Source organism: Meleagris gallopavo, chromosome 3 (assembly GCF_905368555.1).
Source record: "Meleagris gallopavo chromosome 3, MGAL_WU_HG_1.1, whole genome shotgun sequence".
Lineage (NCBI taxonomy): Eukaryota > Metazoa > Chordata > Aves > Galliformes > Phasianidae > Meleagris > Meleagris gallopavo.
This window is the reverse complement of record NC_139406.1, coordinates 2,937,807-2,950,697: the sequence shown is the minus strand read 5'-3', so window position 1 is coordinate 2,950,697 and position 12,891 is coordinate 2,937,807. Positions and strand designations below refer to the sequence as shown.

At 38.6% G+C, this 12,891-nt stretch overlaps 1 protein-coding gene across 2 annotated transcripts in view; it reads right to left on the bottom strand.

Moving 5' to 3' along the window:
- The window catches only part of COL15A1 (collagen type XV alpha 1 chain), a 106,688-nt gene extending 94,334 nt beyond the window's left edge, over positions 1–12,354 (bottom strand). Inside the window, exons 1-2 of one of the 2 annotated variants that reach the window (XM_085220053.1) lie at positions 11,787–12,354; positions 11,567–11,658 (exon numbers count right to left, since the gene is read on the bottom strand). In XM_085220053.1, coding sequence (XP_085076179.1) covers positions 11,567–11,658; positions 11,787–11,797 — 103 coding nt within the window. In that variant the 5' untranslated portion in view covers positions 11,798–12,354. The remainder of the gene's footprint in view (positions 1–11,566; positions 11,659–11,786) is intronic. The other variant, XM_085220054.1, reaches the window with a different exon arrangement.
- Between the last annotated feature and the right edge of the window lie 537 nt (positions 12,355–12,891).

The following is a 12,891-nucleotide window of genomic DNA, read 5'->3' as shown; positions in this document are numbered from 1 at the left end:
TACGCACATTGGTGCATTGGTTCCTGTGCTGCAGCTTATGTCCGTTTCCCCTCGTCCTGTCTCCATGTACCGCTGAAAAGAGACTGGCCTCACCGCTATGTCTGCCACACCTCAGATATTTATAAACCTGGATCAGGTCCCCTCTCAGTCTTCTTTTCTCAAGGCTAAACAGACCCAGTTCACTTAGCCTTTCTTCATAGGGGAGATGCTCCAGGCCCTTCACCATCTTTGTGGCCCTCCGCTGGACTCTTTCCAAGAGATCCCTGTCTTTTTTGTACTGGGGAGCCCAGAACTGGACACAGTACTCCAGATGAGGCCTTACCAGGGCAGAGTAGAGGGGGAGGATCACCTCCCTCGACCTGCTGGCCACGCTCTTCTTAATGCACCCCAGAATGCCATTGGCCTTTTTGGCCACGAGGGCACACTGCTGGCTCATGGCCAACCTGTCGTCCACCAGGACGCCCAGGTCCCTCTCTGCAGAGCTCCTCTCCAGCAGCTCATCCTCCAGCCTGTACCTGTGCATGCAATTATTCCTCCCTAGGTGTAAGACCCTACATTTGCTTTTGTTGAACCTCATCCAGTTTCTTACTGCCCAGCTCTCCAGCCTGTCCAGGTCTCGCTGAATGGCAGCACAGCCTTCAGGCGTGTCAGCCAATCCTCCCAACTTCGTATCATCAGCAAACTTGCTGAGGGTGGCCACTATCCCCTCAACAAGGTCATTGATGAAGATGTTGAACAAGACCGGACCCAGCACAGACCCCTGCGGGACACCACTGGTTACAGGTCTCCAGCCAGACTCTGCACCACCAACGACGACCCTCTGCGCTCTGCCATCAGCCAGTTCTCAACCCACCTCACTGTCCACTCATCTATCCCACACTTCCTCAGCTTTGTTATAAGGATGTCGTGGGAGACAGTATCAAATGCCTTTCTAAAATCAAGTTAGATTACATCTACCGCTCTTCCCCCATCCACCCAGCATGTGACAGCATCATAGAAGGCCACCAAGTTGGTCGAGCACAACCTCCCCTTGGTGAACCCATGCTGACTACTCCTGATAACCTCCTTTTCTCCCAGTTGTCTGGAGATGGTATCCAGCACAAGCTGTTCCATCACCTTTCCAGGGACGGAGGTGAGGCTGACAGGCCTATAATTACCCGGATCTTCCTTCTTGCCCTTTTTGAAGACTGGAGTGACATTGGCTATCCTCCAGTCTTCAGGGACCTCCCCTGTTGTCCAAGACCTCTCAAAAATGATGGAGAGCGATTCGGCAATGACCTCCGCCAGCTCTCTCAGCACACGTGGATAAACGTGCATTCAGTTTTGGGCACCTCAGTACAGAAAGGACATTGAGGTGCTGGAGCAGGTCCAAAGAAAGGCAACAAGGCTTGTGAAGTGCTTGAAGAATATGTCCTATGAGGAGAGACTGAAGGAACTGGGGCTGTTTAGTGTGGGGAAGAGGAGGCTGAGGGGAGACTTTATTGCTCTCTTTGAATACCTAAAGGGTGATTGCAACAAGAGTGGGGTTGGTCTCTTCTCGCTGATGAGGGCTGACAGGACAAGGGGAAATGGCCTGAAGATGCACCAGGAAGGTTTAGGTTGGATATCAGGACAAATTTTACAGGAAGGGTTGTTAAGCGCTGTAATAGGCTCCCCAGGGAGGTGGTTGAGTCACCATCCCTGGATGTGTTTAAAAACCATTTGGATGTGGTGCTCAGGGACATGATTTAGCAGTGGGTTGTTAGACTTGGGGTAGTATGGTTACATTGTGGTTGGACTTGATGATCCCGAAGGTCTTTTCCAACCTGAGCAATTCTGTGATTCTATGATTACATTTTGTTGCCAAGTGACAGATGGCAGCAGAGGAGCAGTCTGACTAAATGGTGTCTGACATGGAAGTGTGTATGAAGCAGAGGTATGTCACCTAATTCCTTCATGCGGAAAAAACTGTATCCACTGATATTTATCAATACTTGCTGATGTTTATGGAAACCAAACAGTGGATGTTAGCACAGGCAACAGATGGTGCAGTGGCAATGGTGATGTGAAAGACAAGCCATATTCTAGATGGCTGTGCTCAGCTGTCGCATCACAAAAGGAGAAGCATCTCATCTCCATCAGCTCATCCATGCAAATTGGCTAATAGTGAGGAGTACATGTTTTGTAGCTGAGAATTTGCTCTATCAAATATTGAGATTATGCTCTTTGTATCTGCTATTTGTAATTTCCGTGGAAATAAATAGAAGGCATTACTTTCAGATTGATGTAAGTCTGTTTATCAAAGCTAGAGTCATCTATACGTGACATCTTTGATCAGTGTCTGGTGAATAAATGATTTACAGAAATTACCAAGTAGATAATAGTTAATATTAGGATCATCAATTTAAAGTGAAACTGTAGATAATACATTCTCCAACTTGCTAATATTCACTTTAACAGCTCTACTATCATGTTGAATTACTGAAACAATTATTTTTTCTCTGCAACATACTGCCAGCAGTTCTCCATGGCTTGTCCAAAACATGGAATAACCAGTAGATGTTATCTTGAAAAACTGAATTGTCTGTTAAATTTGAAGGTGTATGACTTCAAGAAGTTATATATATATATATATATAAAAAATTGTGTATATATATATAAAATATAATTATATGTATATATAATTAGACAAAGAATATGTTTTGCACATGTATAGCCAAAAATGATTTAATATCCTCTAGAATGTTGAATAGCAGAAGTCTTAACAATTTTACTGGTGATAAGTACAGATATGTGTCATGAAGTAATAGCATAACTATGATGCATAAAATTTTAATCATATCTGAACTAAAGCATGTACTTTGTTGTGTGAGAATTTCTACAGAAGTTGTAATGTAGTTGCATCTGTAGCATTATGCAAGCTAGGTTCTATACTCTCTAGGTTCTGAGCAGTGAGTTCTCCAGATCCTGCTAGTTCCTTTTCCTTCCACCATCAACTGGAATCACTCTCCTTCTCCACCTTTTCCTGTTTCCTACTCGTATTTACATAACTGTCAAGAAAATCTAAAAGTGAACAGGATCTAGATGTTTCCTTTCTCTTATTAGTCTGTCAACAAGCTTTAGAAGTACTGCAAATGTATCATCCTGCAAATAACCAATAAAACACCCACATGTGAGTTCATCCCCTGAAATCCAGACATTAGGATTTCTAGTGGCACTGTGTGATATACATATCCAAAATGTACCAGTAATAAGGAGTATTCAAGTAATGGCAGAATATTGCAGTAGATTAAAGCTGAAACAATTCTGAAAAATAGGAGGAAGGATTGACTTTAAACTGCTTTCTTGATTATCAAAATCTGATTTGTTTTGGGAAAAACAGATTAAGGAAACTATATTCAGATGTGGTGAATTATGATAGTTCTGCTGGTTTCTCTCCAGTTGTGATAATTTTATACAATTTAGGATCTATACCCAATACCCAAACTGAGACTCTGTAAAAGTAAAAACACGACTGATGGTAAAACTAAACTTATATTCAACAGCTATTTTCATTTAAGTGCTAGGTATGTTTCATAGAAACATTAATTTTACATGATAATTGTAGCTAAAATAAAGTAAAACTAAAACATTGAAATACACAACACTGAAATCAGAAGTATCAATTCCCTTACACTGTCTCCAGGAAAGTCACTTGCCCACAAAAATTAACTTCTCTGTAAGCCTGGTCAGCTCCCCAGTGGTCTATTTGGCAGCTATATTGCTTGATCAAGAAAGACACGAACAAACTAGTTGATACAGTTTGTGGACGGTTATTTCAAAGAAAGGAAAACAAATACAAAGTAATTTTGGCTAACAGAATGCAACTACACAACATTAGACTCAAAAGGACAAGACATCTATCTTGGGTGTGACTAGATGTCCCTAAAATTGAAATGCTGCTGTTGCATGACCACACAACCTCAACTACACAGATGTGAATGTATCTGGTATGTGAACATCTACAGTGACCTGAAGTGAACTAGGGAATTCTGATAAGTACAGAAACAGACAGGTTTTTAAAATAGAGGGTGTAGATATCTAGAGCTGTGTCCCAGTGGAGGGGTCTATGGCTATCTCATAGAATCATAGAAATTATTCTTCTTGACTGACAGACATTCAGTTTTTGCTTTCTATTTATTTTCTGTAGAAAACAGTGATATTTAATCAAGTCCATGGAAGATTTATAACTAATACATACTACTCCATCATATATATATTCATATAGTAAGAATATTTCCAAAGTTCAACTTCTCCAGTGAAATAAACATCCTGTACTACAGAGAAGAAATAGAATGTATCATTTTAGCTTTTGGAAATCTAAAGCAATGGAAAGGTAAATTCAAACTGCATTTGAATATTTGTCAGATCTTTCTTCTTCATTCCCAAGTGCATTCGAAGCTGAGAGAGGAAGCAGAGTAGGAATCCCTAAACATGATTCTCCTCCACTTTTGATTTCATCTCTTTATCCTTTCATCATACATATTTATGACAGTTGTGCTCTTGGCAAGTAGATTTAAAATTCCCTTATAAATCTTCATTTTAAAGTGAAAATAAATAGTAATTTATTGCTTAGTTTTGTAATCAAATTCACTTTTGACAAAAAGATGTTACAACTCTTAAAATGAAGTTTAACATAATATCATCCATTAAATATATTATCTAAATGCTAAATGCTTCAGTCAGCATTATTTCTAAAACATATCTATAAAGTGAAAGGATTTTTTCAAAGCATACACCACTAGACTGTTTTCTTTATGTACACTGCTCTAGTGGCTACCTTTCTTTTCCTATATTCCATAGGAATCTCTTTCATTCCACATGCTGATCAATGGAGTTACTGTTTGAATTACAGTGGCGTGGATTCACAGTTTTCAAAAGATGTTTTTCTAGGTGCAGACCTAGAAAATCTAAAACCTTAAAGAAGTCTTCCACAACGTTGTTTTAACTTTTTTTTTTTGTGCAGCTACACTTCATTTATCTCCAGCATACTAAGGGTTATGAGAGGCCCGAAGGAGTGAAATTATTTCTTTTAGATTCACATTTTAATAATTCTCACAATTTTAAGCACAGATTTTGCAAACAATGTTTGTAATCCAGAGCAGTCACAATTCTGTGCTCGTTCAATATGTACTTCAGATATGCATTGCAAAATAAATACACAACAAAGGAAAATCTCATTGAAATACAATATTATTTAAAAAGCATCATTTATATACCTAAAACATGAGCAAGTTTAATTTTAATTACTTTCTCTTCATTTCTCACACAAGAACTACTAAGGAAAAGTAAAACCACATGCAACTCTTGCTAATTCCTTTCCAGTCACTGGAAAGCCTTTCATAGACTTCTGTGGGTGTTGAAGCATATGTAAAATGCTTACGGGTTATACTATAGTCCTTCAAGGCCCCATGATCCCTATGCTGGATTTCACTTTCAAAATAAATTGCAATTCAAGACTCACTCTTATGAAAGGAGACTATTTCATTCACTAGTTCTCAGGGTACTGGCCTCACCAGAGTTCTTCACCTGAGGATGAACAATCTCATGTATGAATATACTCTGGGGATCAGTGAGCAGGAAAGCAGCTTAGCAGAAAAGGGCCTGAAAGAGACCAAGTGGAACATGAGCCAGTAGTGTGCCCTTGCATTAGCGGAGAAGGCTGATGATGTCCTGGGCTGCACTGGGAGAAGTGATGTCAGCAGGTTGAGGGAGGTGATCCTTCCCCACTACTCAGCACTGGTGAGGTTGCATCTGCAGCACTATGGGCTTCCCTGTACAGAGAGCTATTGGACAGAGTGCAACAAAGTGCCAAGAAGATGTTTAAAGTACTGAAGCATCTCTTCTATGAGAATAGCTTTAGAGAGCGGGGACTATTTAATCTAGAGAAGAGCAGATTAAGGAGGAATCTCTTAAGTGTATATAAATATCTGAAGTAAGGGCAGAAAAAAAGATGGAGTCGGACTCTTTTCAGAGTCCTCTCTCCATTCACAACAATCTAATCAGATCTTATAGTGTAAACTCAATACACCATCAGGCCATAGAGATCTCACATGAGCATGTATGTCCTGTAGTACTCACTGCAGCATTCTTTAAGTGCTTCCAGTGCAAAGAATTATGATCTCCCTCTATAATGGAGAAATTATGTATAATCACAGATTCTTGTTACGCAGGAAAGTCCTTGCAGATTCCCTTTCCTGGGGTGCAGTATAAAATTCTTGGTGTGCTGAGGTAAGCATCTCTCACCTACTCATAGTGCACACTTGGTCCATAATAGCACAGAAGAAGCTGATACAAGCAGAGCAAAACAAATTCTATACTTTGCATAAATCAACTTCACATAAGGTGGAACATGCTCTATATGGATGTAGCACAAATATGGGATGGCACAATGTGTACACTAGTAGCCATGTCTGCTGCAAAATGGTATATATCTAATCTCACCAATGAGAAAAACAAAGCCATAAAAAGAATTAATTCGTTTGGGTAGACAGAATACACCACAGACCAGATTGCTAACTTCTGTTTGTTTTTAAACCAGTGGTAATTCTGTGTGTTGGTCAAATGAGACAAAATTGTTTGGTGACCTAGAAATAGTTGTGATAATTAGACAACTTCTCTTGAATAGATAAAATTAATGAAATTTTAAAATAAAGCAGTCAGATTTCACCAAACATTTCAGTATCTTTCTAGTCAAAGCATATTGTATGAATTGGCAAAGCACTGCATGAATTTGGACAATGGTGAGATGTCACTTGGAAAAAAACAATCCACATTTCACGCACACACAAAAAAGCAGGAAAGGGGAAGAAATCATAGCCAGAAGAACAGCAAACTTCAAAGGAAGTACTTAATTTGGAAAACAAGTCACAATAAGAAATAAGTTCTTTGAAGCTCTTTGAACATTTCAGACATAAAAGTTTTTTTGTTATTTTTTTCTTAAAAGGATTCACCTAACAGAGAGAGGAGCAGCATTAGGAAGATATTACCTGTTTTCTGCACACTGAAGCTTGCATTTGATGCAATAAAAACCTTGGATTTTACTGGTAGAAATTGCATCTATTATGCAGAAGGGTTTCTCCCACCTACCTCAGAAACACTAAGCAGGGCCAAGGATTCAAACCAGCTGTGTCTTAGGGATACACTGAAGCAACTTTTAGCCTAGATTAACAGTTGTGCAGTAGGAGTCCAGTAGTTTGCATCCAAGAAAAATTTGGACTCTGAGAGACAATAAAAAGGGGCTAAAATCTTTCCTTTCCTTTCCCTTGCTCATTGATTGAAATGGCAGTTGGAGTTGAAATATGCATTTGTGTCTGTATTCAACTGCATGAACCAAGGCTGTTCTTTAGCCAGCACACGAAGTAAACCACTGTATTCTGCTATTCCCAGTCACCTGAAACAGTACTTCATTCTCTCTAGTCATGCATCCACTTCTGCAGTGAGGAGCTGTAATTCAGTATATACACAAGATCACCAAGATCAGGCATTGTGCTTAGTGTGTAAAAAATAAATCAGAGTTAAAGTATTTTAGTTCAATTCATACTTCTTAGAAAGTACTATAAAGAGTACCAGGAGCTAGCAGTTTTTACATAGCAACTGCTCCATAGGACACAGATTGAGTAACAGAGCTACAGGATAAAGCTATGAGAAATCTATGAATGGGCATGATAGTGAATAAACAGATGTATATGCATTCATAAATTCAGGTGGCCACTAGGACTTCAAGAAATTGTTGCATCATCTACAGCTGAGTCAGAGCAATACAGAAAGAATCTACTTCATGATGGACTTTTCAGCAGAATACATCCTACATGCCAATGAACATAGAATTGAAATTTTAATTTCTGTTTAGATCATGGAAACAGCTGCTTGCTGCAGGCTTCCTGTGTTCCTCTGTTCCTTCAGAGAGGAAATGAAGATAGCTATTACAACACTATATCCACACACCAGGTGGTTTTCTGTTAAGAGGCTTCAAGAAAGAACATCTGCTAACTGGTGGAAGAGCTTAGCAAACAAGAAGTTTATTGTCCTAGAGAATTATCATGTAGAAAGTATTGCACAGAGAACTAATCCATTTAGAAAAGTGAGAAAATGGAACAAATTTATTAAATCATGTTCGTTCTACTGCTCATACAGATGATGCCAACTTAAGCAAATTATTTTCTATAGTAAATTACCTATGTTCTGCATGGAAAGATATTTTTAATGGCTAGAAAATCAGGTTCAACTCTGTGTTAACTAGATACACAACAGCCGGTAGCAGCCTGAAGATGTGTCTGTGCCTTGTTCAGTTTAAATTCAAGTGCAGCTTGATGCTGCTCAAATGCTTAAAGTGAAACGAGTATACAGTGGCATCTAAATTACTTTAACAAAACACTGTGCTCCATACAGAACAGAATTACAGTAATTATCTCATCTTAGAGAGGAATACCCTGGACCATCCTTATCAATGCATATGTCAGTGTGATTTTACATGTGTAACACAATGCAAAGCACATACAATAATTACTTGAGAGAAACAAATCTTTATATCATAGAATCATAGAATGGCCTGGGTTGAAAAGAACCACAAAGCTCGTCCAGTTCCAACCCCCTGCTATGAGCAGGGTCGCCAGCCACCAGACCAGGCTGCCCAGAGCCACATCCAGCCTGGCCTTGAATGCCTCCAGGATGGGGCATCCACAGCCTCCTTGGGCAACCTGTGTCAGTTCATCCTGGATTAAAAACACAAGCTAACCGCTTGTATGCATTACACTATTTGATCAACAGCCAAAGGACATCAATAATTCAGCATTTCTCCATTCAGCTCATCAAGTCATCCACCTAATGACAGCCAAGCTATTGCTAAACATATTATTTAGGGCAAGAAAATGCTGTTTAGCTTGGCTAATAATAATAAAATCCAGATGTCAGTGAGAAATTTGTAAAGCTTCTTTTAAAGAACATAGGCATGACAAAATTGTAATATCACGTGCACTTAAACAATTTAACTTACTTATTTGAAAAAAGGCTCATGCTAACTTGAATGACAGGAACTGAACAGCATTGGTAACTGCATAGATATCCTGGAAGAATTAAATATGGCTTCTGCAACAGGCTAGAGCAAATCAGAGGGAAGATCCTCTTATTCAGCAGTGTTAGGATTCAGATTTTATATATTTAATACTGTTCATAATCTGGAATGTTTGGGACTGCCTTCCAAGAATCTTCTAGTCACTAAAATAATTTGTGGTTGAAAATTGAAAGCAATGTATGGAAAGCAGCCATAGATAATCAAGGTAAAGCAAGTCACATTATAAGATGTGTAATTAAAGGTGAAGAACTTGCACCACAAAGCGAGACCAGATAACGCCAGACTACTTTTTTTTTTTTTTTTTTTTTTAATTTACAGATGCTTAACTGTCATTTGAACAAAGGAGAAATGATGTGGTAATTCAGTAAGACCCCAACCTGTCTTCAACCTTCACACACAAACCCAAGCAGAACAGAGTATTACATCTGCACAGATTTCCTGAACACAGAAGAAAAACCTGCAGAAATCTCTGCAGTTCAAATGACATTGTTCTTGGGTGAAAAGGAAGGAATGGAAGGAAATGTGCATGTATGCTTATATTGGTACTTGTACGATGCTAGCTGCAATAAAACAGACTATAATCTTCCAACAGAATCAGAATGTTAACTCATAGGAATTGATGAGATTCCATAACTTGTATTTATTTTCACTCTGAAGCAAAATCCAATCATTTTTTAAAAGTTTTCATGAAATAATGACCAAATAGCATACATTTGTGGAACATACAGCAGAACTTTAAAATTATGAATATTTTTTTTTTTGCATTTTTACATCCTGGCACAACATATAGCATGATCTTAGTATTACATAACAGATACCTAACTTCCTATATGCTAAACATATCCATTCAACCACAGATGCATTATGAGGACAGGGAGGAGAGGTCAGCCAACATAAAGATAGCACAATATTCAGTGGACTGGAGAACCCTGGAAAGAGTAAAACTAAAGGAGATAGTCACCAAAAAAAAAAAAAAAAAAAAAAAAAAAAAAAGATATTGTGTAAGTTTAAGCAGAAACAACAGGTTTAATGGCAAGTGAATTAATCTCCCTTTGTTTCAATGCATTATTTTTAGTAAATTTATTGCTATGCATTCTGTCACTAAAAGGAACTGTAGGAAAGAAAGTAAAAGTTATTTCTGCAATGGTTACACTAAAAGATCTGAAGCATATACCTCTTGACTATTCAGCAGTGACAGGGAGAACCTATGCCATTCATATATTTGCAGCATCACAGATCAAGGAAGATATTATTCCTATTTCCAGCACTCAGTGCCTAATTTCAGCAGAAGAAAACATTCAGACCAAGCACCAGGAAAAATATAATCAACAGTTCTCTCTAGTTCAGATCCCATTCACCACACTGCCATTCATCAGCTCAAGAAAAACTTACTGTGTAAGAGATGGAGGTATCTTGGAGATACACATGTATATCCATAATTTGTATCTACAGATACAAATTTTTTCTCTTTCTAATAGCTGAATATAGCTTGTCCTCTTAATTAATTATCTGTAATATAGCAGAACATGTTCCTCATTCGCACTTACAGCATTTATTTACTGAGACAGCTACTTACATCTTTGATTCTTAGGTGCACTCTGTCTGATAACAGGAAAAAACCTGTTCTGAGTAATACTGAGCTCTTTATCATAGTACCTGTTTCCCTTAGATTATTTCTAATTCTCTTATCAGATAGTTACCTAGCAGTCATATACTTAACAAATTCACAGCCTGTTTAAGTCTGAATCAAGAAGAAAAAAAAAAGCATATTTGATACAAGAATAATTGTCCATACTGCAAAAGTAATATACAAAGCTTTTTCATCTTTTTCAAAATTGCATATAGACTTTTAAAACAGTGTTCTCTTTATTGAACTGATATATGAGGCTCTGTCTTCTAGAGAAGAAGTGATTCTGCTCAGTTATGGGAATATGTGATCCACAGTTATAGAAAGACTTTTCATTAAAAGGCTGGTAAAAATAAATACATAACACAAGAGATCTGAAAATCACAATATGCTCAGATGGTTACTGAGAGAAATCTCAGTACAACGTAGAAAGTATCAATCACATCAGTGCTTGCACTGCGCCTGGCACATTTCTTACATAACCGGAGTGACACATCTTTACACAAGTTGCTTTCTGCTACCTTTTCCCAATTTGACACATGCAAAAAGATCCAGTATTCTCAACTTCAAAGTGCTTTCCATTGGCTATTACTCTCTGAAGCAATCTTGAGAGAGCAGGCATAATAGGCAATCATACACATGGGGACCAATGCATCTATTTTCCCTATTCCAGAAAGAATAGCAATCTAAGCTCTTAACTTGCAACAGTTTCCCTGTATGAAATTAAGAACAATAAGCAGCAGAGAAAATGAAGAACTTCAATTTAGAATCTCTTTCTATATTGAGAAAGCTTATCTTAAAATTAACTCTTACTCTCAATTTATAGACGTGATTTGGAGAAGTCTTACCTTCTATGACCTGAGCTGCTGAACAAGCATGGATCGACAAGCCTAAGAACAGTAGTAGCACGTCCCATCTCCACCAGGCACAACTGAAGCAGCTGTGCAGGAAAAAAAGAAAAAAGAAAAAAAAGAAAAAAAAAGGAGGAGGATAGGAAAAGAATGAGACAAAAAACATAATACAGAAGCATGAGGGTTAAAAAAATAACATAGAAGTGAGAATTCTTACCATGACAGCATTTTTTGAAAGTCAGTTGAAAGACCTCAAGGGCGGAAAATGTTCAGTGAACATGAATTTTATACTTCTGAAAATAAGTTACAGAAAACTGGAGCCTGCTGTTTCTCCTCCAACGTTCAGACACAAGTGGAACAAAGGCAGCTCTCAGGCTCTCTGTGTGACTCACTGCAATTCAGGGCTCCAACTCTGAAATTTGACTCCACGTAGACTTTCCGTCAGACCGCAGCCTAAAAGTTCCTACCGTGTGCACTGGATGGATGGATGGATGGATGGATGGATGGATGGATGGATGGGTGGATGGATGGGTGGGTGGGTGGATGGATGGATGGGTGGATGGATGAACACCCCTTTCTGCCGTTCATCACCCCAGTGCTGTCACTCTGTGGCACTGCCTGAAGTTACTGCATTCCCTGAGAAATAGCAGTACAGCATTTTCTCCGATTTTAGAAAACTCGTTGACAAAGGAAGTAACATCTCTGCTGCTCCCACAGATGTGATGCTGTTCATGCAGATGCTCCACATGAAGTGCTGCTGAAAGAGCCATTAATTTTGTGGGGATACTTTAGTGTGGATTTCTGACCAATGCTGCATATTTTTAACACCGCTGGATAAAAGAAGGCAAAGCAAAGCATTTCCCCTGCATTCCATTAGTTTTAAATCTCTAAATGTAAGCAGTCTATTAATTCACTCTTGCTAGATCTTGAGATGTTGTGAGTTTCTGGTGGTCACTTGTAGTCTTAAGAACCAGGCAGTATTAACAGGTCCTCGATGTCTGCTAGTTATACCTTGCTCTCAATGTGGGCAGTAAGACTTGTACATATCCACTCTGATTTAACTTAGCTGCTGGTCTCTTTTTTTTGATCCAGCAAGTCTCATCTGAATGAGGACATGAGTGTTTAACTTCTGTACCGTTTCCAGCTGTCTTCATCTATGCTAGAGTTTTCCTGCTGGTTAAAAATCTCTGTCTTCCAGGCAGAAGTTCTGTTTATTTTTCACAGCTCTGCCAACAGTTTGCATTCCTTAACATTTGAAATGGAAGAGTACAATTCTGCTGTTGCAGTTCCTACTCGTTCACTAAGTTTGCCAGGTTGGGTGT